Here is a 26,346-nt window from a genome sequence, read left to right on the forward strand (position 1 = left end):
CCTACAATGTGTTCTAAAATAGCAAGACGGTCTTAATTAAATTATGGAAACCAAAAATGAGCACGTGTAAATAAAAGAACTAGTTAAGAAATTGAAATATTATATTTGATAAACAATGCTACCTTTATTTCAATGCTAAAAAAAGTTTTTTTTTTTTTTTTTTTTTTTATTTGTTCAAAATACAAAAAAACACATAGTTAAAACTTATACATAAGCCTGCCACAAAAACTCACAAGAGCTTATCCGGACAAGCCGAAGTTCTAAATGTATACAATTCAAATAAATATTAAAAATATGGCTGATAAATAGTCAACTACTATCGAACTAATACTTATTACTAAAGAACAATTTGTTTGTGTTTTTATAAATGGCATCTGCTAGTTCATCGATATTTTCTTTTCTTATTGCAGACAGTATCTCCAGAACTTGCCTAAAACAAAATAATGTTTTAAAGCCATTAATTGACTCATTTTTTAAATCAAGATATGACTTTCATTTAAACGGGATAGTTGAGATTCATTAAATATAGAATAGACGCCGCGTTGGCGCAACGGTTACAGCCATGGATTGTATAGTTCGCGTCATGTAAAAAGAACGCTGAAAGAAACTGGAGGGGGTGCGTTTGCGCATGGGTATACTCGCGCACAAGTACTACTGTTTTATTTTTTAATTAGGCTTTCACTCGCGGCTTCGTATAATGGTTATTGGTAGGTACATTAAAAAATACTAGAAATACAAGTGCGAATAATTCGGACTAAATAAGTATAATAATTATCACTTTACAAAATCACAATTTTTTTTTAAACAAAAGCAATAACAAATTTTTTTAGTTATTGAAATGTCGTATTCAAAAATAATAATTATCTGTACTCTCGATATTCGTATCTTAATAGGTTTTATGTGTTTAAAATGATAAATTGATAATTGTTTTTTAGTGAAATAAATAGTAAATGGAGAATTTTGTAATTTAAAACTTTTGTGCGCGATAATAATTTGAGTCGACGTCGAACTGTCAACCGCTGTCAACCAATAGCACACCGGCAAGCATGCGACAGTGATAAACACTCCCGTCCCCCTACCCCGTACCACCAAATAGACCGATAAATCGCTTCTGCGCAGCTTCAAGGCCAGCGTTCTTTTTACATGACGCGAACTATACCTGTTGCGTTGGCGGTTGCGGGTTCGATCCCCGCTCATGACAAACATTTGTATTGGCTATACAGGTGTTTGCCGTGGTCTGGGTGTTTGTGCAGTCCTTGTGGGTCTCCCCACTGTGCCTCGGAGAGCACATTAAGCCGTCGGTCCCGGTTGTTATCATGTACACCTGATAGCGATCGTTACTCATAGTAGGGAGTATATCCGCCAATCTGCATTGGAGCAGCGAGGTGGATTAAGCTCTGATCCTTCTCCTACATGGGGAAAGAGGCCTATGCCCAGAAGTGGGATATTATAGGCTGAAGCATAAATATAGAATAGCGTAGAACAATATAAAGAGCTGTTATTCTGTATCAATGTCATATAAAACGTCGCCGAATTATCGAAAACCTCAAAATTATAATCATGGTATGTCTTGTTTTAACGAAAGTATTAATAATTACCATGAAAGCTTGAAAAATATAAGACAAAAAATTGTCAACAATGACAATTTTTTAAACTATAATAAAATCAAATTGAATATAATTATACTTACACAATATTTATAGGTTCATTCCTCCCTTTTACTTGATTATTTGAGTCAACAGAGTATTTTTCCTTCTTGACAGAGGGAAACTTTGTGATGACATGGCTATAACCAGGGTGAGTGGGTTTCACTTCACACCACGGGCAATCTGTTTCTATCATTAATCTGTCCTGGGGTATCTTAGCTGCTACTTCTAAATTTTCTTTAGTCCTGAGTGAGCTAGAATTAAAATATTTAGTATACTAAACTACACTGTTAGTTGTATAATAACAACCATAAAAAAATACTTGTATAAATCAAAGAATAGATTAATGTGAAAGGATGTTTCGCAAATAAATAATTTTAAAACTAATGCTTTTTAACTATGTAGTATAATAAATGACTATCTTATTTTTTATTTAGATAATACTAAGTGAAAATCTTAGTTATTAAAAAAGTACTAACATAAATTTACATTAGCGAAGAAACTTTCATATCTATGTATCAACTTTTTCTTCTGAAATAGAAAACTTCTATTCTTAAATTGAAATAAATTATCAAATAAAACTATACATGAATATGATATACCTACCATCCATTGATACCAATATACAAGTCTAAATTAAGAATCTTATCCAATGCCTCCTGCGATCCGTCAAAAGAATGCACCACACCACCTATTACATGTTCCTTGTTCCTGCTCAATATGTCAACAAGATCGTCTGCCGCCGCTCGGCAATGAAGAAACAGAGGCAGTTGGAATTCTTTGCTCAGTTGCAATTGCAATTCAAAATATCTAAAAAAAAAAATAGTTGGCACATAATAAAAAAAATCTAACGTACAAATCAACTTCATCCTGTCTGGGGAAGTACCTCAACCTTACAGAAGATAATACACACAGCTAAATAATATTGTTCTCAAGTGGTGTTGTGTTCCTGTGGTGAGTAAGGTGGCTGGAACTTCTGTGGAGGGCCAGGTTTAGGTTCTGCAATGTGTTTGGGTGATGCAGGCATCTATATGTTAACTGCTTACCATTGGGTGCGGCTATACACTCATATGCAAGTCTAGTTGTAAAATAAAATAATTAGAATGCATCCATATGGATCATCGATTCATACTAACTTTAGTTGGACATCCTTCACACAAAAATGTAATCTTTCATAGTCAAGTCCACATTCACCAATTGCCACAACTTTGTCTCTATTTTCTTTTATCAATTGTCTAAGATCATTGAGATATGCGTCCGAGTCCTGAACAAAGTCATTACATCGTGTTGGGTGACATCCTACGGTAGAAAATAATCGTGCTGAAAATTATATTGCACTTAAATTTTATTTAGTTTTAACTGCTGAGTAGAAACTTTTCTGTTATGAAGATATATAAAGATTTTTTTGTATAATTTTTGATCAAATTTAATGGAATACTGAAACAATTAAAAATTAATAAAGCAATGGATAATATAGACAAGTTCGAAGCACTAGTAACAAGACTACTTATTAACTATCATTACTACAAGCAACGAATTTCTTGATGCTAATTGCCGTTTGATGATGGGTCGATCATGGGTCATCGGTAAGAGGATGGTAGGTAAAGGATTGGAGTATAATAAATCGTACCATTTAAGTATTACTTATTTCAGTATTTTTTGGAAAATAAATTTAAAATAAACTTACAGTCAGTACCAGAGAGTTCAATAGCCTTTTTGCTATCCACGAGACTACCGCCGGTGATAATCATTTTATCCATTCCAGCAGCCCAGCTGCGGTTTAAAACCATCTCTAAATCGGGCTCATGTTTTTTAGAACCATGGTATATCCCTTGATACATTTCATCGGTCAAATTTGCGCCGATATCTTAAACAAAACAATTATTTATTGTTATTACCTATACAAAATTAACTTATTGTAATAAATATATTTAAAGTAAATTAACCTATGTATTTTCTTATCGAAGCCATTCTTCTCATTAGAAATTATTGCACGATTTTACGATAATTCTATAATAGGTATTTTCAATCCAATTCACAGGTTTGAGGTTACTGGTACTGATTCAAAAATCAATCAAAAACATAATTGCTAAAATGCCATATGAATACTCCACAGACAATATAAGACTAAAGCTAGCCATTGACGATCAGTTTTTATTCAAAACACAAGAACATAATCAACCGCTGTGTATGGCATTTGTGGACTACGAGAAAGCCTTCGACTCTGTCGAGACCTGGGCTGTCCTGGACTCTCTGCAGAGATGTCATATCGACTGGCGATATATCGAGATACTGAAATGTATGTACGACGCGGCGACGATGACTGTTCATGTCCAGGACCAGAGAACAGGACCTATTGCCCTTCGGCATGGGGTAAGACAGGGAGATGTAATATCACCGAAACTGTTTACCACTGCGCTGGAGGATGTCTTTAAGACCTTAGATTGGGGAGTACGAGGCATTAACTCAAAGGTGAATTCATCTCTCACCTTCGTTTCGCCGACGATATTGTCATCTTTATGGAGACGTTGGATGAGTTAGGCCACTACTGGCCGGCCTAAACGAGTCCTCCCAGTGTGTCGGTCTCTGTATGAACTTGGACAAAACGAAAGTTATATTTAACAACCAAGTCATACCGAGACCGGTATCGGTCGATGGTATTCTTCTCGAAGTTGTTCAGGATTATATTTACCTAGGCCATACTATTCAATTCGGTTGGGCTGGGCGGCGTTTGGCAGGCTTCGTCGAGTCTTCACTTCGAAGATTCCGCAATGCTTGAAGACAAAAGTCTTGAGCAATGCGTCCTGCCTGTGTTAACATACGGAGCCGAGACGTGGACACTGACGAAGGGACTGGTCCACAAATTTAAAGTCACTCAACGTGCAATGGAACGGGCTATGCTTGGGGCTTCTCTCAAAGATAGGATTAGAAATTAGACTATCCGCGAGAGAACGAAAGTAACCGACATAGCCCACAGAATTAGCAAGTTCAAGTGGCAGTAGGCTGGTCATCTGTGTCGCAGGACCGATGGCCGTTGAAGTAGACGGGTCCTGGAGTGGAGACCGCGTTTTGACAAACGCAGTGTGGGACGTCCTCCGGCTCGTTGGACCGACGATCTACGTAAGATTGTCGGTGTAGGCTGGATGAGGATTGCGGAAAACCGGGATGTCTGCCGCGAACTTGGGGAGGTCCATGCCCAGCAGTAGACTGCCGTAGGCTGAAGTAATGATTATTATTTTCACAAATGGTCACAAAAAATGCTACTCATTTGTTACTTTTGACAGTTTTTCTTAAATGCTGAAGGAAGGAGGCGCCACTACCAAGTTTATGCTCCGGTTCTAAAAATCGTAGATGACCGGGACTGCGTGGACGGGCTAAAATATCCATAAGTTATTACATTAAAGCTCTTCAGTACACTCCAAATGGTTATGTACTCAAAGAAGAATACGTACTACTGCAACGAAAATCATGCTCTCCGAAATCAGCATTTACTGGAAGGAAAATAACTAAAATAAAATTGGATGACCTGCAATATTTAAAAATAACCTACTATCGTAATTATTATGATAATTTACTTCGTGACTAGTAATTCACTAATGTTGAGATTCATTATAACATCGAGACATAAATTAGCCTATGTACTCACGTAAATTTTATTAGTTTGTGAAAAGAAAACTTTGATATAAGTGTAAAATGGTTTCAATTAGTTTATGCTTAAGAGTGTATGGTACCTCAAATTGCTTATTTTCCACTCGGCAGGATGTCCATATCTTCCAAACTACTGATTATTTAAGTTTGAAATTTATGTATGGTAAAGTTCAGGACATAAACTATCTTCCATATGTTTCGAAAACACGATTCCATAAAATTTTCTCGATACAAAAAAATCGCATAATTACCTCTATTTTTAACCGACTTACAAAAAAGGAGGAGGTTCTCAATTCGACTGTATTTTTTTTTATGTACGTTACATCAGAACTTTTGAGCGGGTGGACCGATTTCGACAAATTTTTTTTAATCGAAAGGTGGTGTGTGTCAATTGGTCCCATTTAAATTTATTTGAGATCTAACAACTACTTTTCGAGTTATATCTAATAATGCGTTTTTACTTGAAGCTTTTTTCGTCGACCTACGTTGAATTATATCGCATAGCTTTCTACTGGATGTACCGATTTTGATAATTCTTTTTTTGTTGGAAAAGGGATATCCTTAGTTTAGTACCATGATAAGGAAACTAGAATCTGATGATAGGATCCCGGAGAAATCGAGGGAAACTCTCGAAAATCCGCATAACTTTTTATTGTGTGTACCGATTTTGATGATTTTTAATTTAATCGAAAGCCGATGTTTATCATTTAAATTTCATCGAGATCTAATAACTACTTTTTGAGTAATCTTTGATAACGCGTAGTTGCTTGACTATTTTTTCGTCGATCTACGTTGTATTACTCGTCGATGTAATTGAAGTCGGTTTTTTTTCGTTTGCGAGCAAACACAATTATGTACTAAAACCTTAATATCTCATATACTGCGTACGAAGAGTCCTACCATATATATCAAGGATAGTCAAGACCATAACGCTCTCGTCACACATTCACCAGCTTACTCATTAAGTCAAGCCTGCGTAAAAAAGTTTTACTTCAAAAAATACCTATTCCAAAATGTAAAATGGTAAATTTAGCATAATATGCTACTACAATAACTTTATGTTACCTATAAAATATTGTAATATATTGTTTAATGAGTTAATGACTGTTATTAAATACTTTTAAAATATTTGTTTTGTTTACGAAAAACCAGCTGTTTAAGTATATGAAAAATATTTGATTACGAAAACCTTCTAAGTCACAAAAGTGATATTAAATAAATAAATCCTAAATTAAATGACCGTTCTTTTATTTCAAATTATATGGAATACTAATAGATGTTTAAAAATATGAAAGTACTTACATAAAATCTATTCGTATTTGCTTATGAATATTTTTTGACTCTCCTGAAAATTTATATACCTATGCAGTTAGCGGTTTTACACTCTAAGCCGACGATGCTCAAAATAATATCAGAGAAACTTAAAGTTTGTTAATTTAGCCCCTGATTCTCTCAGTATTTAAAGTTACTTTAGTTTTTTTTTTAAATTAACTTACGGACATTTAGTCCATAAGGTCTACGCCACTCCATACAGTCCATTCACAGTTATTTTACCTCTGACAGATGTCATAATATGTTTTCTTTATGTTGGCGTTACTTTCGAGTCGTCCTTTGAAGTTCCTAGCGTTTTTCTGTAATATTTGTGATATTTCATCTATAATCATGCCGAAAAGGATTCAAAGTAGCGGAAGAAATATTGTATTATCAGTGCGTGATTTTTGTGAAAGGGAAAAGACAATAACGCTCCTTTAATTCCATTTGGAAATGTTCGTCAACGAGTAGCCGCCATGACAGGTATGTAAAAAGGGTTACCAGTCTTTAACATTTTACCCAATTTAAATTTTATTTTAATTTAAACCATAACCACCATCAATATAATATATAGTTCTGTCACATGATATTCGATTTGCTAACACCACAAGGCATGTTCGACTGCTTGTATTTATTGTAAGTCTACCTTCACGAGGACAACAAATATTTTGTGATGTTTTGTTATGTATTATTTTTATAGTATCATGTCGAGTTTTTGTATTCAGTTGACTTTAATTCTATATTTAATTTTCATGTCCTTGCTATTTGTTTTTAATATATAATAAAATAAACAAGGGTCCGAGCTGTACTCTATTTTGTACTAACAATTAGTACTTCACTTTTCCTTTAGAAGCGAATGATTGTACCTTAAACGTAAGTAGGGACATTATTGAGAAGAAATAGGCTAAGAAATACCTAGACTATCAAATAAAGCTTTTTTTCATGTTTCAGGTATATCTGAAAAAACTGTCAGCACCATTACCAAAGAAGGCGAGTCATGTCAAAAAATTTCTACGCCAAGAAAGAAACGCGTGCAAGAAAAGAAAATTATACTAGATGATTTTGATCTGTGTGCAGTTCGAAATAAAATACATGAAATGTATACCGTCAGAAAGGAGGTACCGACTTTGAGAAAACTCTTAGCAGAGTTAAAAACTGACATAAATTTTCGTGGAGGTCGTACTACATTGTGGAAAATTATCCGACAAATTGGATTTCGATTTAAAAAATGTGGGTCAAAAAGGAAGTTACTTATGGAAAGGCCTGATATTGTAGCTTGGAGATACAGATACTTAACTATTTTGAAACAACATCGCGATGAAGGTAGGCCTGTTGTATTCTTGGACGAGACTTATATTCACGCGTCTTACACAGTGAATAAATGCTGGCAAATAGAAAATGAAGGTGTCCTAAAAAACGATTCTGCCGGTGCACGATGGATAATTGTTCATGCGGGTGGTGAAATGGGGTTTATACCAAATGCTTTATTAATTTTTAAATCCCAGTCGAAATCAGGTGACTACCATAATGACATGAACAAAACAAATTTCATGAAATGGCTTCAGGAAAAACTAATTCCTAATTTGCCGGCTAATAGTTTAGTGGTTATGGATAATGCCCCTTATCACACGGTAAAGTTAAACAAGGCACCAACATTAAGCTCTACCAAAGCAGAAATGCAAACCTGGATCATAAATAAGGGGTTATCGTATCTGCCTACAATGATAAAAGCTCAACTTTATAAATTATAAAAGAACATAAAGAAGCTCCAATATATGAAGCCGATCAAATGCTTCAAGCTCATGGCCACAAAGTGGCTAGAGTACCGCCGTATCACTGCGAGTTAAACGCAATTGAATTTATGTGCAGTCTTGTCAAAAGGCGAGTAGCAAATAAAAACGTAGGACAAGAAACAAACAATATAGTTAATTTAGCTGAAGAAGCTTTTCAAAGTATCACTGCAGAAGACTGGCAAAAACAATGCGAACATGTGCGCCACATTGAAGACAAGCTTCGTGAAAGAGATGTGTGTATGGACGCTGAAATGGACAGGTTCATAATAGAATTAAATAATGAGTCTGATACAGAATCTGACAGCAGTTCCGAGGATTCATCTGATAGTGATTATTCATCATTGGCATTCCACATGGATCATGCTTATTCAAAATAAAAAATATATTTATAATTCAAATGGCTGTTTATAATTTATATTTAATAATTAATATATTACGCTCATGTAATTTACGAATTTTTACTTTTGTATATCAAATAGAACAAAATTTAAACTTTGCTAAACCAATTTTCGTACAACCGAACTGATTTCTTAAAAAGAAAAATTTAAATGCGTTCATCCATCCTGAAAACAAAAGATTTCATTATAAACATTACAATGTTATTGTGTAAGAAAAAATAGGCATAGATATTATTACCAATAGTTAAATAATAACTGCATATAAAAAATTTAACATTTCGTATAAAGCAGTCATATGAGCTAAATATGGCAACATAACGCTCACATTGGCCAACATAAGAGCTAGAGGTAAAATAACTGTGAACGCACTGTAGGAACATCACACAATACACATTCTAGTTTTGTAGAGCGTGACGCTGCAGTAGTGCCGTAGTACGCTGTAGTTTTCATAAAACAATTTTAGTATTGTGTTATACTTTTTGTGTCAAAGTCACTTATAGCTCTTATAAGTTTCTAAAGTACTTGGCGCTTTTGTCTCCTATTATTACAGTTATTTTAATTGCAAAAGTAGTGATTACAATCTATCTCCTCCAGACGTAACAAAGCGCTGAAAGATGCAATGAATCGTGGCCATTAAATGTTGAAAGCTGAAGAATAAGGTAGGAGGTGACCAGTAGGCCGAGGTAATAATAGTCCGGTCAAATTAGACCAAAAAATAAGAGTAAAGTTACCTAAATTCCCACCAAGCTGAAAATCGGTAAGATTGTTTAAAATATCATTAAAAACAAAATTTGAAAGTTCCCCATCTTTCCCCTGTAAGGAAAATTTTTTATTCAAGGTCAAAGGTAAAAAAATGAGTTTTTCGCGATTTTCAGCAAAACGGTAAGTTTTATCATAAAAATTTTACCGATTTTCAGCTTGGTGGGAATTTAGGTAACTTCGAATGTCTAAATTGACCGGACTATAAATGCACTCGGCATTAATGGCATTTCGTTATACAAAAGCAAAGAGGTTGCTCGTCTGGCAGCGCAGTAGACCTTAAGTAATCTGACTATTAAGATTAATAACAAAAAGGTACCTACAGTGTAACTGTACAAATGAAACAATCGCTTAACTATCAGATAACTTACACGAGTCACTATTAAATGTGTATCACACAAGAATTTATTATTATTAAACACACAAACTCACATATTAAAACAATTCATGAAATAAATTAGAAGTTTATGTACTCGTCGTCTTACAAACTTAAAGCCTATGTATATATTAAATGAATGTATAAGATATATATTTCCTGGCACCTATTATGGTATAATAAATAATTACTGGAAGGGAATGGTGCTGATAGCCGAAATACAGGCTATGCCCAGTTCGGTTACAGATGCTAATCTCATTACTTCTGATATTGTTGCCACATTATCATTGTAATATAGTTCTAAGTTTGTGAAATAAAGATATTATTATTATATTATATTATTATATATTAGTATGAAATTATTATCAAGGATTTTGTTTCTCATCTGCATAGATAAATAAACTTGTTGATAGTAAGATTAATTGAGCAATAAATCTGAAAATAATAAAAGACAGAAAGATATTTAACATTTTTTATTCAGAAACAATTTCAAGATACAATCTTGTATCATTATTAAAACTAAAATAATTATTCATTAGTGCGTATAGGTTCCAGCGAAAAGCACGAAGTCATTCTGTAGGATCACGTACAAGAAGGGGTGGTGCGCCTTGAAGGGGATCGGTTCCGATTTGGGGTTTTCCAGTGACGTAGGCATGAATAGAAATCCTAGATAACAAAATAAAAATTATCAAACATAACTGTGTTGCAAAAGATTTTTTTAATAGCTGTGCTTTAATAGCTCTTGTGTAGTGTTGCGCGTGCGTGTGCAGGGCCTAAACATCGGCGGTCGCGGGCTCTATTTTCAGGCGGGATGGATATTTGTATTGGTACAAATATTTCTTCAGGTCTGGGTATCTATCCTTGTGGGTCTCCCCTCTGTGCCTCGGCGAGCACGTTAAGGTGACGTTAAGGGTCCAAGACAATTCCGGCTAATCTCTAAAACGGCTGGACCGATTTTGACGGGACTTTCAGTGGCAGATAGGTGATGTAATAAGGACTAACTTAAGCTACTTATATTTAAGAAATATATTTATTTTGTAACTCTGCGAACTGAAAAATCACTTTTTTGTTAAATTCCACGCGGACGAAGTCGCGGGCACAGCTCATATTCTATATAAACCTTGGTTTCATCATCATCATCATTTCAGCCTATTGCAGTCCACTGCTGGACATAGGCCTCCACAAGTTCGCGCCAAAAATCGCGTGAACTCATGTGTGTTGCCCATAGTCACCACGCTGGGCAGGTGGGTTGGTGATCGCAGGGCTGGCCCCATCGCGCTAAAGACGCTGCTGCGCGTCTTCGGCCTGTGTATTTCAAAGCCAGCAATTGGATGGTTATCCCGCATCGATCGGCTTTATAAGTTCCAAGGTGGCAGCGGAACCGTGCTATCCCATAGTCGCCTCTTACGACACCCACGTTAAGAGAAGAGGTGGCTATATTCTTTAAATTTGGTTAATTTATTTTTCGAATTTATATAGTTGAATTAATTTTTTGAAGTATTAATACTGAAAATTGGTTATAGTAAAATGGCGAATGATATCGTTAAAATACCTGTAAAGGCTCCGGCAGTAGAGCCCTCTTCGTCCACTTTGATGAAGGTCTGCTGCAACGCCTTGGAAACTGACACTGTGCGCTCCTTAACTACTCCTGACGAGCCTTGTTCGAATATACTAGTCACACCCACCTAAATGAAAATTATTTTATTGTAAATTATAGCAGTTGCATTATTAAATTTATTAATTAATTCATTTTTTATGTAAACAACAACTTCGCCATGAATCATGATACATATCTCCGAACTGACGAAGCCAAAACTAATTCAACTGACTACATATTTTAACAAAGATCAGTAGATAGAAAATGAGCAATAAAGTAGGTGATTTGTTTTGTCGAGGGTAAAGCTACGGAACTATTTTGTAATTTTGCAATATTACCGGAAAATTAAAACTTTATTACGACGTACCTTCGGTAGAATGTCGTTTAATTCTATCTTCGTTTTGAACTCAAATTTAGGCATATATAAGTACACTTTATCTCCTTGAGGGCGCATCTTGTTGACACTATCCATAAGCCTTGTTTCCGAAAATTTCTCCAGCACTTGCGGGAGACCATCCATTTCATTAGGTAACACAATGACCATACGGAAACCCGTCCCTTTATAAGGCAGCATGACCATCTACAGAATATACATGTATTAATGAATAATCTATATGGACGTTTCTTTATAATATAAATAAAAATGAATAGCTAAAATAAATGTACGCAAGTAACTTCCGCATGATGGCACGAAATTTTTTTTTGTGCGTTATTATCAGGCTTATATAAAAGAAAATTAAAAAAAAATATCGATGTATTTGTATAGAAAATACGGCAGTACGAAGCTAGCTGGGTCAGCTAAACTAAGTATAATAAAGTCGTAGCGAAGACGTCTTGTTTTATTATTGTATACTTAGAGCATGGACCTGAAAAGTTTCCAGTTATAGACCTAAAGGCACGATTTAAACTTTCACGATCAGATTTAAAAATGATACAAATATAACATTATCAATTTTTTATATACAATTAGATCGGCAAACAAGCGTACGGTACCGTACGATTACCGTAGCTTATAGATGCATGCAGCATCAACAAGGAGCATCTAAATGCATAAGCAAGATAGGCTAAGTTGTTCTCAGAAAAGTGTTAATATCCTGTCGTTCGATTTCTAGAAGTATGTACTTAATACCAACCTTGGCGCCCATGTTTTTGTCATCGTAATAGTAAAGTGGATGTTTTAAGTGCATCATAGGTCTCTTCACAACTGTCGACCGGTCTACATAAAAGTCTTGATCCTTAGTGTTTGCGACAGAGAACGGAACGTGCCACTTATCCTAATAATAAATAAAGATATACTTATTTAAAAAAAAATATCATCATTACAGCCTATACAGTCCACTGCTGGACATAGGCCTCCACAAGTTCACGCCAAAAACAACGTGAACTCATGTGTTTTGCCCATAGTCACCACGCTGGGCAGGCGGGTTGGTGACCGCAGTACGGGCTTTGTCGCACCGAAGACGCTGCTGCCCGTCTTCGGCCTGTGTATTTCAAAGCCAGCAGTTGGATGGTTATCCCGCCATCGGTCGGCTTCTTAAAAAAAAATATAATTGCTGCAAATATTCAGAAATGCAAATTGATGCCTTATTGTTATTGAAGACCAAGAGCATATTATTAATTTATAATTTTACATATTTACTAAACGTTTTCTTTTCTATATTCAATTGTAATTCTCTGTAAAGCAAGTACATACCTTGAGGAAAATAACGTTAAAGAGCGCCACAGCCATATCCGCATCAATATCAGACGCGGACACCGGTTCGTTGATAATTCCATTTGTTTTTTCAGATGACTAAAAAAAGTATTTTATATAAGAACGAAGAAAAAAGAAGGTCTATAAATCTTCACAAGGTCCTTATCAGTCAATGAGAAGAATTTGTGCTTAAATGTTCCCACTTTCAATTCTTATCATTTCCAAGCATGTGATGTCTATTTTAACAAATTTAGGATTTAAAAACTTTCATACATAACAATACCGTTTCCAATATGGTACGTTAACCAACAAATTTTATGAACTAATAATAATATACTAATTCATTAAATTATGTAGCAAGAAATCTCCAACTTAGTTCTATCTAAATGTTTATTTCTTTACCTAAAAGTGAAAGATGTATTGTTACATACCCATTTATTAATAGCTTCTGCAGCTGCTGTCTGATTTTCAAAATTTTTTTTGTCTACTTCGCTCTTGTACAAGCTCGTCGTATAAGAAAATCCATCGTTTATAGTATACTTGTCAGACACCAACACTTTATTGGCCAGAATAATGTATTTTTGATTCATGAAACTAAACATTTCACTCAATCCACTGTAGCAATCTAAAAGCTAAATAAAATAATCGCAGTTATTTTACGAAACATCACAATTGCCATTTTATTAATGAAAATAAATTTCTGGAGAACGGTTGAAACTATCTGGTTAGTTTATGTTTCAATCTATTCAATTATAATGTTTTTATTAACCGACTTCCAAAAAAGGAGGAGGTTCTTAATTCGACTGTATTTTTTTTATGTATGTTACATCAGAACTTTTGACCGGGTGGACCGATTTCTACAATTTTTTTTTTTTTTAATTGAAAGGTGGTGTGTGTCAATTGGTCCCATTTAAATTTATTTTTGAGATCTAACAATTACTTTTCGAGTTATATCTAATAATACGTTTTTACTTGACGCTTTTTTCGTCGACCTACGTTGTAATATACCGCATAACTTTCTACTGGATGTACCGATTTTGATAATTCTTTAGTTTGGTACCATGATAAGGAAATGAGGATCTGATGATAGGATCCCAGAGAAATCGAGGGAAACTCTCGAAAATCCGCATAACTTTTTACTGTGTGTACCGATTTTGATGATTTTTAATTTAATCGAAAGCCGATGTTTATCATGTGGCCACATTTAAATTTCATCGAGATCTGATTACAACTTTTGGAGTAATCTTTGTTAATGCGTAGTTACTTGACTATTTTTTCGTCGATCTACGCTGTATTACTCGTCGATGTAATTCAAGTCGGTTTTTTTTTCGTTTGCAAGCAAACACAATTAGTATAGTAACATATTTGACTTAGACGTACTTTTTATTTTACTAAACGTTATGCGGATACAAACATTTAAAAAATTTAAAAAATTACTTATCCAAATAGATACTGTTGCTTTTATGCGCTGTTATGTGTATAATCTCTTAATTTTTAATTTATTTTAATTTTTAGGTGCTAATTCAAATTGCTGTTTTATACAGAAACGAACCTGCGTAAAGTAATTAAATCCGAGGAGCTGCATGACTTCATCACGACTCTGTTTTTCAGACCCTGATGCGTACAGTGAGAGTAGGGTGAAAACGCCTATAGGAGATATTATCACATTTTTGTCAGGTGACTCTTCGTATAATTTCTGCAAATAAATTTTATATTATCGTTACTTACTTTTCTTGAATTACGTTCAATTGAGAACATACATACACCCGTACCTACAACTACATTAATAATTAGGTTTTAATACATTAATAACATTGGAAATGTACAAATTTATAGTTTTCCTAAAACCGAGGAAAATTATTTTTATCCAAGCCCAAGCTATAGATTAAAAACTTTATCTAAAACACATTATTGTAAGTTCTATTTGAAACAATAAATTAAATAGATGAATTAAGACTGTCGAATAAATGTATAAATATACTTTTAAAAGCTTCATGGAAGGTATGTCCATTGGGCATTGGCTCAATGGACTCAGCGCCTGGCATTGGTCAGGCGCTGAGTTCTCGCCATATCCCGCTGTGACGTAAGCGATAACTGAAACATAAAAAAAGAAACCGAATGGCTTATCTTCGTTTGTAACTAACTGACTGTCGTCCACGCATAATTTTATAATTACTTATAAGTGATGCATTTCCTTATAAACTTTCAACCACTATTTCACCCCCTTAGGGTTAGACATTCCAAAACTCCTTCCTTGGTGAATAAATGACATTACTAAGCAAAAATCATGGGAAGAATTTCAAACAATTTACGCTCGGTGATAAATCAGTCAGTCGGCGAATACGGACATGTTATTTTATAAGTGTAGCTCAAGATTTTCAAGGTGATAATATTGCTATTCACACACAATGGTATTTTCCGTGTGATGTTGAGCGAATATCGCAGCTCCTGTATTTGCAATAATAGGTGCATCACAATCGTGTTGCTGACCCTAATCCTGACCTTCTTCAGAAGTTTTGGCTACCTCATTCATTAGAGCAGCAAAATGATACTTTAGAGCAGTATTATTTTGCTGCGATCTTGTGTGAGGTTGGGGTACTCCTTCAGATTTTGACCAAGATATTTCCTGCTGTGCCTTACCTCAATATAACTTCGTTGTATTAAGTTTAGGGCAGAAATACACAGTCCATTTAATTAAGAAGTCTTGGCTACACAAATCAAGTGGCTGTTCCGTTTCCTTCCGTTAAGAGATAACTTACGTCACTTAGTGATAACGAAGCATTGAGCTGGTGAAAGAATTTTCAGGTCCAGTACTTTTATTGTTTGTCCAAAAACAAAAAAAAAGTCTAATTTTCCTCTTTAAAATATTGGTATAAGCCCTTAAATTTTCACATAATAGTTATTATTAAAAATTACCAACAAGAGTATAATATCTACTATTAGTAACAAGAATATTTTATCTTTTTTTTATCAACCGACTCCCAAAAAAGGAGGAGGTTCTCAATTTGACTGTATTTTTTTTTTATGTATGTTAGATCAGAACTTTTGATCGGGTGGACCGATTTCGACTAATTTTGTTTTAATCGAAAGGTGGTGTGTGCCAATTGGTCCCATTTAAATTTATTTGAGATCTAACAACTACTTTTCGAGTTATATCTAATAATGCGTTTTTACTTGACGCTTTGTTCGTCGACCTACGTTGTATTATACCGCATAACTTTCTACTAGATGTACCGATTTTGATAATTCTTTTTTTGTTGGAAAGAAGATATCCCTAGTTTGGTACCATGATAAGGAAACCAGGATCTGATGATGGGATCCCAGGGAAATCGAGAGAAACTCTCGAAAATCCGCAATAACTTTTTACTGGGTAAACCGATTTTAATAATTTTTAATTTAATCGAAAGCTGATGTTTATCATGTGGTCACATATGAATTTTATCGAGATCTGATAACTACTTTTTGAGTAATCTTTGATAACGCGTAGTTACTTGACTATTTTTTTCGTCGATCTACGTTGTATTACTCGTCGATGTAATTGAAGTCGGTTTTTTTTTCGTTTGCGAGCAAACACAATTATTTGATTTCATATCGTTTAATAAGTTTCACAAGAACATAAAAAGCATACAGAAATAATTTCGTATTTGATAAATACAACTTACCCACAAAATAAAATAAAATATCCTTCATGTCCACGTGTTCCTTTTTAAGACACCACAATAAGTAAAAACTAAATATTACATAATCGTTTATCAAATTAACGTTATGTATGTATTAAAAATGTTTATACTTTGTTTATTATCTAGCATAACCTAACCCCAGATAGTCGATATCAGAAACGTGTAATACAAAAATTAATGAATTTTGAACGGTAATTTTGTATAAATATAAATAAATATCTTATAACATAAGCAACTTAATGCTTGTGTTATAGGTAACAGCCGGCTGATATATATAACTACAATTATTACACCCAGACTCAAACGGGAATCGAACACCACATCGAAACCTGGAGCAAAAAGCAGGGCCAATACAAACTGCGCCTACTGGCTAGTCATATGTATACCTACTACTTTAAGCTACAGTACCTGGGTGACCGAGCTTATAACTCGGTATTTTTAGTAAATCGTGTTATTTTTTGGATATCTTATACTATTAAACGAGCAATTCTTGTATATATATATATATATATATATATATATATATATATATATATATACAGGGTGACTGGTGAATTACTATCAATATTTGAGGACGTGTTATTTGAGGATCATATATGACGAAAAAAAATTACATATAAAATAAATATTCATAAACTTCTAAGAAAAGTTAACCAACAGTTATCTCGCTAATTACGCGTCGTCTGGACGCCCTAGCTGCGCAGTCGTCACAAAGCAGGTGTGTAGGTATAGGTACATTTAGTTATCGCGCGGTCGTTTACCTACGTCCAAACACCGCCAAGTGTTAACAGGGTAGCAGGCTACTTTTGATAAACCAGTATGATCTAATCCCCCTTCATACTTTAATTTTAGCTTAGGACAGGCAAAAATACCAAAATAAGATTAGGCCGACCCCTTCCCCTTGATAATTTGATAAATATTAATTTATTACGTAAGAATCTAAACGAAAAAATGAATACACGTTTGGTTTGTTTCATTGTTTATTTTTATTTGTACTTAGGTAGGTACTAATAATTTTTATTTTTTTGGTAGTAATAAACTTTTGGTTTTAATTATGATCTTTACCGACATAAGATTTTCAGTCCAGAGGCTTAACAAAAAAAATAATAATAAATAACAAATAAAAGAAACTATTCACACGCTTCAATAATCCAATTATTATTCAACTACAATATTAAAATTTATCAAAGAAATAACGAATTGTTTACGAAAGCAAGTGACGACTAGTCGCGGCGCGGGTTCGTTGCCATGGAAATGGAAATCGCTTACGCTTAAGCTCGGCACTCGCGCGGTTGCCCGCGATTTTTCAAGGTATTTTCACTTTGCGCATTTTTGTAATTTTACCTAAAAACTATCGAGACTAAAGACATAATCGACCCCCTCTCCCCCTTAATCGTCTTACGTAATAAATGAACCATACTTATTGTCTTTTACACGATATAACACGAACGGGTCACTTTTAAGTACTCTGCATTTGTGTATTGATAAGTCATAGCTAATTACTTATGACAGGTCACATTCACACAAGACATTAGGTATACGCGTAAGATCGATCACTAGGCGCGCGCGCGGGAAGTTGGACGTACTCCGGCGTACAAACCTTATGGCGGCGCTCGCCCAACTGACCTAGTGACCTACTAATCGAATTTAGGGGGGAATTAGAATTGGCGGGGGTTGCGGCGGGCGCCGGCAAGCGACACAGTACAAGGCCAAGGCCGCACGCGCCGCCATTATGGCTGAAAATTAATGTGTCTACATTTCATTTATTTAAATTGAAATGTGTGGGAATTTTGTCAAAAATTAAGTACCTATTTTTTTTTACATAATTCGAATGAGAATCATGTACCGAGTATCCTCTGTAAATATTGATAGTAATTCACCAGTCACCCTGTATAGAATCTGGATTTCGGAAACGGCTCCAACGATTTTCATAAAATTTAGTATATAGGGGGTTTCGGGGGAGATAAATCTATCTAGCTAGGATTCATTTTCAGAAAATGTCGTTTTATTCCTGTTTTTAGGGAGTGAAAAATATACCGTTAGAATGCGAAGGTAAATTTCGCATTTGTCAATTCAGTTGCAAATAGCTCGGTGGGAAATCGGTCGGCCGGGATCAACCGAGAAAATCATGGTTCAAATCCCCATGTGATCAATTATTTTTTCTTTTTCTTTTTCTAATTGAACTCGTTATTTTTTATTTAAATAGGCTGTTCTTATTTTTTATTATTATGTCGGTAAAATCGAAAAATTCATATTTTATCATTATTATTTATTAATTATTTTTTATTTTTGATTTTTTATATTTATTTATATTTTTTGTTATTGTCGGTAAAAAAAATATTATTCATATTTTATAAATATGTAATTCAGAAAAAAAACACGATTTGTTGGAGCGCCTGTCAGTTTTTAAGAAGCAATTACTCTCAATCTTGTAATTGTGTGTGACATGCGTTGGGGCAACGGTTACGCCATGGATTGTACCTGTTGCGCTGGCGGTTGCGGGTTCGATCCACGCACGTGACAAACATTTGTATTGGCCATACAGGTGTTTGCCGTGGTCTGAGTGTTTGTGCAGTCCTTGTGGGTCTCCCCACCGTGCCTCGGAGAGCACGTTAAGCCGTCGGCCCCGGTTGTTATCATGTACACCTAATAGCGATCGTTACTCACAGTAGGGAATATATCCGCCAACCCACATTGGAGCAGCGTGGTGGATTAAGTTATGATCCTTCTCCTACATGGGGAAAGAGGCCTATGCCCAGTAGTGGGATATTACAGGCTGAAACGTTGTAATTGTGTATTTTGTATCAATTTTTAATTTATCGTTATTTTTTATTTTTATTTTGCGTTAATTCATTAATAATTGTGTTTGCAGGCAAACGAAAAAAAATCGACTTCAATTACATCGACAAGTGATACAATGTAGGTACACGAAAAAATAGTTAAGAATACGCATCACATTAGAAACCTCAAAAATAACAGTATTTCTCCACTATTTAATGGATGTTATTATACATATAAACCTTCCTCTTCAATCACTCTATCTAATAACAAAAACCTCATCAAAATCCGTTGCGTAGTTTTAAAGATTTAAGCATACATAGATACATAGGGACAGAGAAAGCGACTTTGTTTTATACTATGTAGTGATATATATATATATATATATATATATATATATATATATATATCGCGCCTTCGATGCAACAAAGTCAAAACAGCTCATTTCTTAATTTTACAGGAGAGGACTTTTAAAATGCGTTTTTACTTGACGCTTTTTTCGTCGACCTACGTTGTATTATATCGCATAACTTTCTACTGGATGTACCGATTTTGATAATTCTTTTTTTGTTGAAAAAGGGATATCCCTAGTTTGGTGCCATGATAAGGAAACCAGGATCTGATGATGGGATCCCAGAGAAATCGAGGGAAACTCTCGAAAATCCGCAATAACTTTTTACTGGGTGTACCGATTTTGATAATTTTTAATTTAATCGAAAGCTGGTGTTTATCATGTGGTCACATATAAGTTTTATTGAGATCTAATAACTACTTTTTGAGTAATCTTTGATAACGCGTAGTTACTTGACTATTTTTTCGTCGATCTACGTTGTATTACTCGTCGATGTAATTGAAGTCGGTTTTTTTTCGTTTGCGAGCAAACACAATTATGTACTAAAACCTTAATATCTCATATACTGCGTACGAAGAGTCCTACCATATATATCAAGGATAGTAAAGACCATAACGCTCTCGTCACACATTCACCAGCTTACTCAACCTTTTGACCGCCGTAGTCACCTATACTTGACAAGGGATCGCGAGTCCTATGCGCCAGCGACGTCTATAGGTGACGAAAAACCCGGACCACAAAAATATTAAATAAAATTATTAAAAAAATATGAAAATAGAATATCCCCGCAACATTTGAGGTATAAAAAACAAGTCTTTTAGAGCTACACGTACTGAGAAACATTGAAATAAAAACATGCATTCTTATTCCACGTAAATGATATGTCCAGAACGCCGAAGTCGTCTATAGTTGACCGCTAGGGATGTGACGCAAGAGGTATAAATAAATAATAAATAAATAAATATTTACAACATACACACACGGTCATCTGTTCCTAAAGTAAGCAACTTAATGCTTGTGTTATAGGTAACAGCTGACTGGTATAGCAATTTTTTTTTTTGATAAGCATACATATAAATAAATATATATTATACCCAGACTCGGGGTGGGAATCAAACCCATAACCTCCTCACTACAAACTGCGCCAACGGGCTAGTCAAAATGGTATAGATGATTTATATATTCTTTATTGCACTTTAAAAAAATCATAATTACAAGTCATTTTTGCAATTAGCTATTCAAAATTCAACTCAAACGTGTTATATTTTCTATAAATAATTTAATATTTGAATAAAACAGAAGGTAAAAAACATAAAGCTATCATCAGCTAACACATAAATAGCAAATGAATAAAAAATCAAATCAACTAAAATCAATCAAATCGCCATAATAAATCTGATATCTCAAATCTGGCGCATCTCTAGCGCGTAGTCATTAATCCGTTCTCTACACGCCGTTGTCAAGTATAGACGACACGCTGATGACGTCATAAGCGAATAGCGAGAAAACTAGTGAAGTGCAAGACGAGCGATACCTTAGAACATATCGATGTCGATGATTTTAATAATATACAATAAAATATTTTTTTTTTTTCATTTTTTTATCTAAGGTTAAGAGCGAAATTACGATTTTCTTTCTCATTCTCAAAATCATCTGGCAGCATCAATATCATCTCTAACCCCCACTCTCATAAAAGCTTTTTTTCTGAGACCCATGTCGTGTCGTGTGTCGTGAAATATTTGATTTGAAATATACTACTTACTCAGTACTGTTTTAGTACTATTTGCTACCTAAGCAAAAAAATATTTAACGCATGTAAATATTTCTTTCAAACTAAGGCTGGCATCGACCGCACCGATTATATTAATTTGCTTCATCGGATCAACTACTGAGTTGGGGAACAATGGAACACGGAGCACTATAGAACAGTGTCGATAAAAATTTGAATTCTAAACTAATTCGTGTAGTAACGCTTCGACCAATTACAGCGCGTAGGGACTCTTGAAAATCCGTAATAACTTTTTACTGGGTATACCGATTTTGATAATTTTTAATTTTATCAAAAGCTGATGTTTATCATGTGGTCACATATAAATTTCATTGAGATCTGATATCTACTTTTGAGTAATCTTTGATAACGCATAGTTACTTGACTATTTTTTCGTCGATCTACGTTGTATTCGAGCAAACACAAATTCTTGTTCAAAAGTTGAGATTTCTTTTCAAAGTACTTTCTTTTTAGTAAAAAAGTTTAAAGAATAGGTAAATGATATTTTTTTTTCATTAATTTTAATCAATTGAGACAATTGTGTGGAAAGTTCAAAAAATAACCTAAGTTTTTATAAAACTCGTTATAACGTTGGCCTTATGGGGCACTATGGAACGGGGCACAGTGGAATACTGTTCTAATGAACCTTAAATAATAAACTATTATCTAATAAGATAATAATTGTGTTTGCAGGCAAACGAAAAAAACTAACTTCAATTATATCGACAAGTAATACAACGTAGGTAAACGAAAAAATAGTCAAGTAAATACGCATTATCAAAGATCAATCAAAAAGTTGTAATCGGGTTTGGATGAAAGAAGAATGATACGATTCCATACATTCTTGGGCCAAAATGTAATGAAATGAAAATGGTATCAATTAATGCATTTAGGCTTATTGCTCCCTCTCTGAAGATTATCTATATTTTGGCTATCTGAGAGTGGAGTTATTAGACTTTTTGTAAAAGTGAGGTTATGTTACAATGTCTATAAAAAAACCCGATCACTAAGTTCTTGTAGCATTAATGTTTGTTATATTTAGTGAAGACTGTTTGAAAACTCACTACAAATATTGATATACACTTGAAACCATAAATAAATATCAGGAATGGACTCAGAATGCATCGGAAAACAATAAACACGAAACGAGTGACGGACACAGTATCAGAGTATCATTGTTAGTCTGTCAAAGCTGTCATTAAAAAAATGATTTATTTTAAATCGATATGAAATCGATAATCATTTTGGTTTATCAGATATTAATTGATATTGTCGATATTAATGTAACTTTATTTAAATGCACTTTATTGTTTACAGCTTTAATTGTGCATCTAAATATCTTGAGTTAATTAACTAGTGCAAACATTTTCTTTTTGAATTCTGTAATCGATTATAGTTGAATTGATACCCAAATAATTTGATAAAAACTATCTTTCTCAATTTTCTCCGCTTCTAGATTCAGAATTGAGCTGATATTTTATATTTTAAAATAAAAAAATATGACCAATTTTTTAAAAAATATCTCTACTCATTACATTTTGGCCCAAAATTCTCCATCTCCTTTAAATGTGACTACATGATAAACATCGGCTTTCGATTAAATTAAAAATCATCAAAATCGGTGCACCCAGTAAAAGTTATGCAGATTTTCGAGATCTCATTATAAAATCCTGGTTTCCTTACCATGGTACTATACCGGGGTTATCTCCTTTCCAACAAAAAAAGAATTATCAAAATCGTTTAATAAACGACAAAGTTATCCCCGAACATAAATAAAAAAAAATATAAAATATATATCGAATCGGTCGAATTGAGTAGCCTCCTCCTTTTTTGAAGTCGGTTAAAAAATTACAAATTTAAATTCGGTTAATTTTTTTCTAAATTACTTTTCATGTATATATCGATTCGATTCGAAATCGATATATCCTTGCGTGCGACACAGCACGTCTCTAAAGAGAGTTTCATAACCGTAGGCAAAGAGCAACACGGAGGGGAGTAGCCATGTAGAGGCGTTCCCCTCTGTCAAGGTATAAGGCCAAATGGCCATATGCAAACAATAAAACTAGTTGCAGCCGCACTGATCACTAGACTAAATCTAGTTGCGCGATTGAATCGATGTCCTTCAAAAAATGCCAAATTGTTTTGTTTTTTGCTGCAAAAAAAGATCTGCCACGTCAAATTGACTAAAACATGGCGTTACCTTTCATACGTAAGTATTTTTTAATCACATTATTACTTGTATACTTCTTTTAAACCTTTTTTAAACTTAAAAAATACAAATATTATCGTTCGTAATGACTCGATTTGTTTACAAACACAGGCCGCTCGCCCGCATACAATATGCGGATCGGTCGAGCGACTGATCGGAGTCTATTTCCGAGAAGTCACTGTCGCCGAGCGATAGTGTTGTTACCGGTTCGATTGTAGATGGTTATCGATAAAAACGGCAAATGCAAAAGAGGAGACAGACATTTTTGAGATTTTGATTTATTTAAAATATTATATTGCTAGCTTTTTTTAATAAACATAGTTATATAATAAAATTGCAGTAAATTAAATATAATACACGTATTATGAGTATTATTACACTTTACTAGAATTACTTAATGTGAACTTCCACCATAATGTTTTATATAAAAATTTGGCAGGTTTTCTAAAAATCCAAATTTAAGAGATACATGGAAAAAAATTGTAAAGACAGACTAACCTAGGCCCCCAAAAAATAGTTTAATTTGTTCAGATCATATCAATACCACTAACTTTAAAGTGTTGGCGAACAATAGAAGGAAATAGGTCGAGGGCACCAAACCAACACTAACGCCACACTGTTTTTATTCCGTAAGTTTTTTTTTTTTTTTGTCTCATGTACAAGGTAATCAAGATATGGTTCACCTTAGTAATAGTAGTGAAATGAAGCTTAGATTTATCAACTTTGAAAATTAACAGTGTCCATCCTTTCAGAGTCATCAACAAATCATTCTATCTAGCACAACAACGTTGCACCAAACGTATTGTGACATAATTATAATAGTCAGACATATGCTGTCGCGATACTTTTTAACCGACTTCCAAAAAGGGAGGAGGTTCTCAATTCGACTGTATTTTTTATGTATGTTACTTCAGAACTTTTGACTGGGTGGACCGATTATGATGATTTTTAATCTAATAGAAAGCTGATGTTTATCATGTGGTCGCGTTTAAATTTTATCGAGATCTGATAACAACTTTTTGAGTAACCTTTGATAACGCGTATATATTACGTATATTGTATTACTTGTCGATGTAATTGAAGTCAGTTTTGTTTTCGTTTGCGAGCAAATACAATTATTGTAGATAATGATGTGTTGTACAAAGTCTTACTACATTATATATTTCTATTATCATTAGTTTTTGCAGCGTACGCAATGTAAGGAATTTTTTAGGTTATTTTTTTATCCCTTGGGTTACATTATTGGAGTTTTAGTAAGGATCCCTAATATTTTTGAAAATATAGTATAACCTATGTCGCTCAAGGATTATGTAGCTTCTCAACGGTGAAATAATTTTTGAATCGGTCCAGTAGTTTCGGAGCCTATTCTATGCTAACAAACAAACAATCAAATCTTTACTCTTTATAATCGTTTATTTTACATGAAGATGTTTGATTTGTAGTATATAATAAATTAAGCCTATTTTTATAATAACATCGTACCTTTGTATCAAATTAAAAAACCTTATTTCCCTAACCGAGTACTTGAATTTATCGATAATGAATATCGACAGTAGTTACAACTATGGCTGTAAGAAACTTGTCAGTGTAGTTGCGGCGTGCCATTATACTGTAATGACACAGAATGTATCTATGTGTGTGTGAAAAATGTAAATGTGATTTTAATTTAGTATGTGTGAGTTTCGTAGTGACAGACGATTATTTTTGTGTGGGAATTAGATAAAGTGTGCATGTGTGTAATTTCCCCCCGCAAAAAATGACAGACTATTTTGTATCGGTAGCAGACGCAATGGCTACTCCCCTCCGTGTTGCTCTATGACCGTAGGTCAGCTGCGCCGTAGTCGTCCAGTCGTGACAATGACGTCATGGCGATAGAAAAGAGTGTTGTGCTTTACTACGATTATTTTTGTAATGTTTGTTTTTTATTTATGTTGTTGTAAGTATATATAACGAGTGCAAGATAACACAAGAAAAATATTAAAAAATAAACCTTCCTAGATTATATAAGTAGTCATTTATTGCATAAAAACCAACAAAAACAAGTCACTGTGTGGTACTCGATAACGACTCTTGGCAGCACTATTTTTTTCGTAGGTATTTTTGTTTATTTTATGCCTTGGCGTACAGGGCACGGGAATGGTTTTGAGGCGTGGCGGTCAATAGGTGTCAAGCGTGCGTAAAAAAGTTTTACTTCAAAAAATACCTATTCCAAAATGTAAAAGGGTAAATTTAACATAATACGTTACTACAATAACTTTATGTAACCAATAAAATATTTTAATATATTGTTTAATGAACTAATGACTGTTATTAAATACTTTTAAAATATTTGTTTTGT

At 34.0% G+C, this 26,346-nt stretch overlaps 2 protein-coding genes and 1 pseudogene across 2 annotated transcripts; 1 reads left to right on the top strand and 2 right to left on the bottom strand.

Annotated features, from left to right (window-relative positions):
• Positions 1 to 83: 83 nt before the first annotated feature.
• LOC123661621 (putative deoxyribonuclease TATDN1) lies at positions 84 to 3,487 on the bottom strand. The gene is made up of 6 exons (XM_045596577.1): positions 3,334 to 3,487; positions 2,783 to 2,966; positions 2,253 to 2,456; positions 1,691 to 1,900; positions 264 to 430; positions 84 to 149 (listed from the first exon to the last, which is right to left on the bottom strand). Exons 1-5 carry the CDS (start codon positions 3,485 to 3,487, stop codon positions 325 to 327), a joined length of 858 nt encoding a protein of 285 aa, XP_045452533.1. The 3' UTR covers positions 84 to 149; positions 264 to 324.
• A 3,350-nt stretch (positions 3,488 to 6,837) lies between these two features.
• LOC123661423 lies at positions 6,838 to 8,796 on the top strand (annotated as a pseudogene).
• Positions 8,797 to 10,389: 1,593 nt separating this feature from the next.
• Positions 10,390 to 16,926, bottom strand: LOC123661497 (antichymotrypsin-1-like). The gene is made up of 9 exons (XM_045596458.1): positions 16,884 to 16,926; positions 15,203 to 15,315; positions 14,774 to 14,917; positions 13,653 to 13,853; positions 13,222 to 13,320; positions 12,662 to 12,802; positions 11,896 to 12,108; positions 11,484 to 11,616; positions 10,390 to 10,597 (listed from the first exon to the last, which is right to left on the bottom strand). Exons 1-9 carry the CDS (start codon positions 16,909 to 16,911, stop codon positions 10,467 to 10,469), a joined length of 1,203 nt encoding a protein of 400 aa, XP_045452414.1. The 5' UTR covers positions 16,912 to 16,926; the 3' UTR covers positions 10,390 to 10,466.
• Between the last annotated feature and the right edge of the window lie 9,420 nt (positions 16,927 to 26,346).

Source organism: Melitaea cinxia, chromosome 17 (genome assembly GCF_905220565.1).
Source record: "Melitaea cinxia chromosome 17, ilMelCinx1.1, whole genome shotgun sequence".
Taxonomy (NCBI): domain Eukaryota; kingdom Metazoa; phylum Arthropoda; class Insecta; order Lepidoptera; family Nymphalidae; genus Melitaea; species Melitaea cinxia.

Excerpts from the sequence above, each read along its gene's own strand:
- LOC123661621 (XM_045596577.1), bottom strand. The coding sequence starts at position 3,487 with ATGTATCAAGGGATATACCATGGTTCTAAAAAACATGAGCCCGATTTA. Across the intron at positions 2,967-3,333 it reads TGAACTCTCTGGTACTGACT|CACGATTATTTTCTACCGTA; the intron begins GTAAGTTTATTT and ends TATAATTTTCAG. Across the intron at positions 431-1,690 it reads AATGAACCTATAAATATTGT|GCAAGTTCTGGAGATACTGT; the intron begins GTAAGTATAATT and ends ATTTTGTTTTAG.
- LOC123661497 (XM_045596458.1), bottom strand. The coding sequence starts at position 16,911 with ATGAAGGATATTTTATTTTATTTTGTGG. Across the intron at positions 15,316-16,883 it reads TATTTTATTTTATTTTGTGG|TTATCGCTTACGTCACAGCG; the intron begins GTAAGTTGTATT and ends TTTATGTTTCAG. Across the intron at positions 10,598-11,483 it reads TACTGCCGGAGCCTTTACAG|GATTTCTATTCATGCCTACG; the intron begins GTATTTTAACGA and ends TTTGTTATCTAG.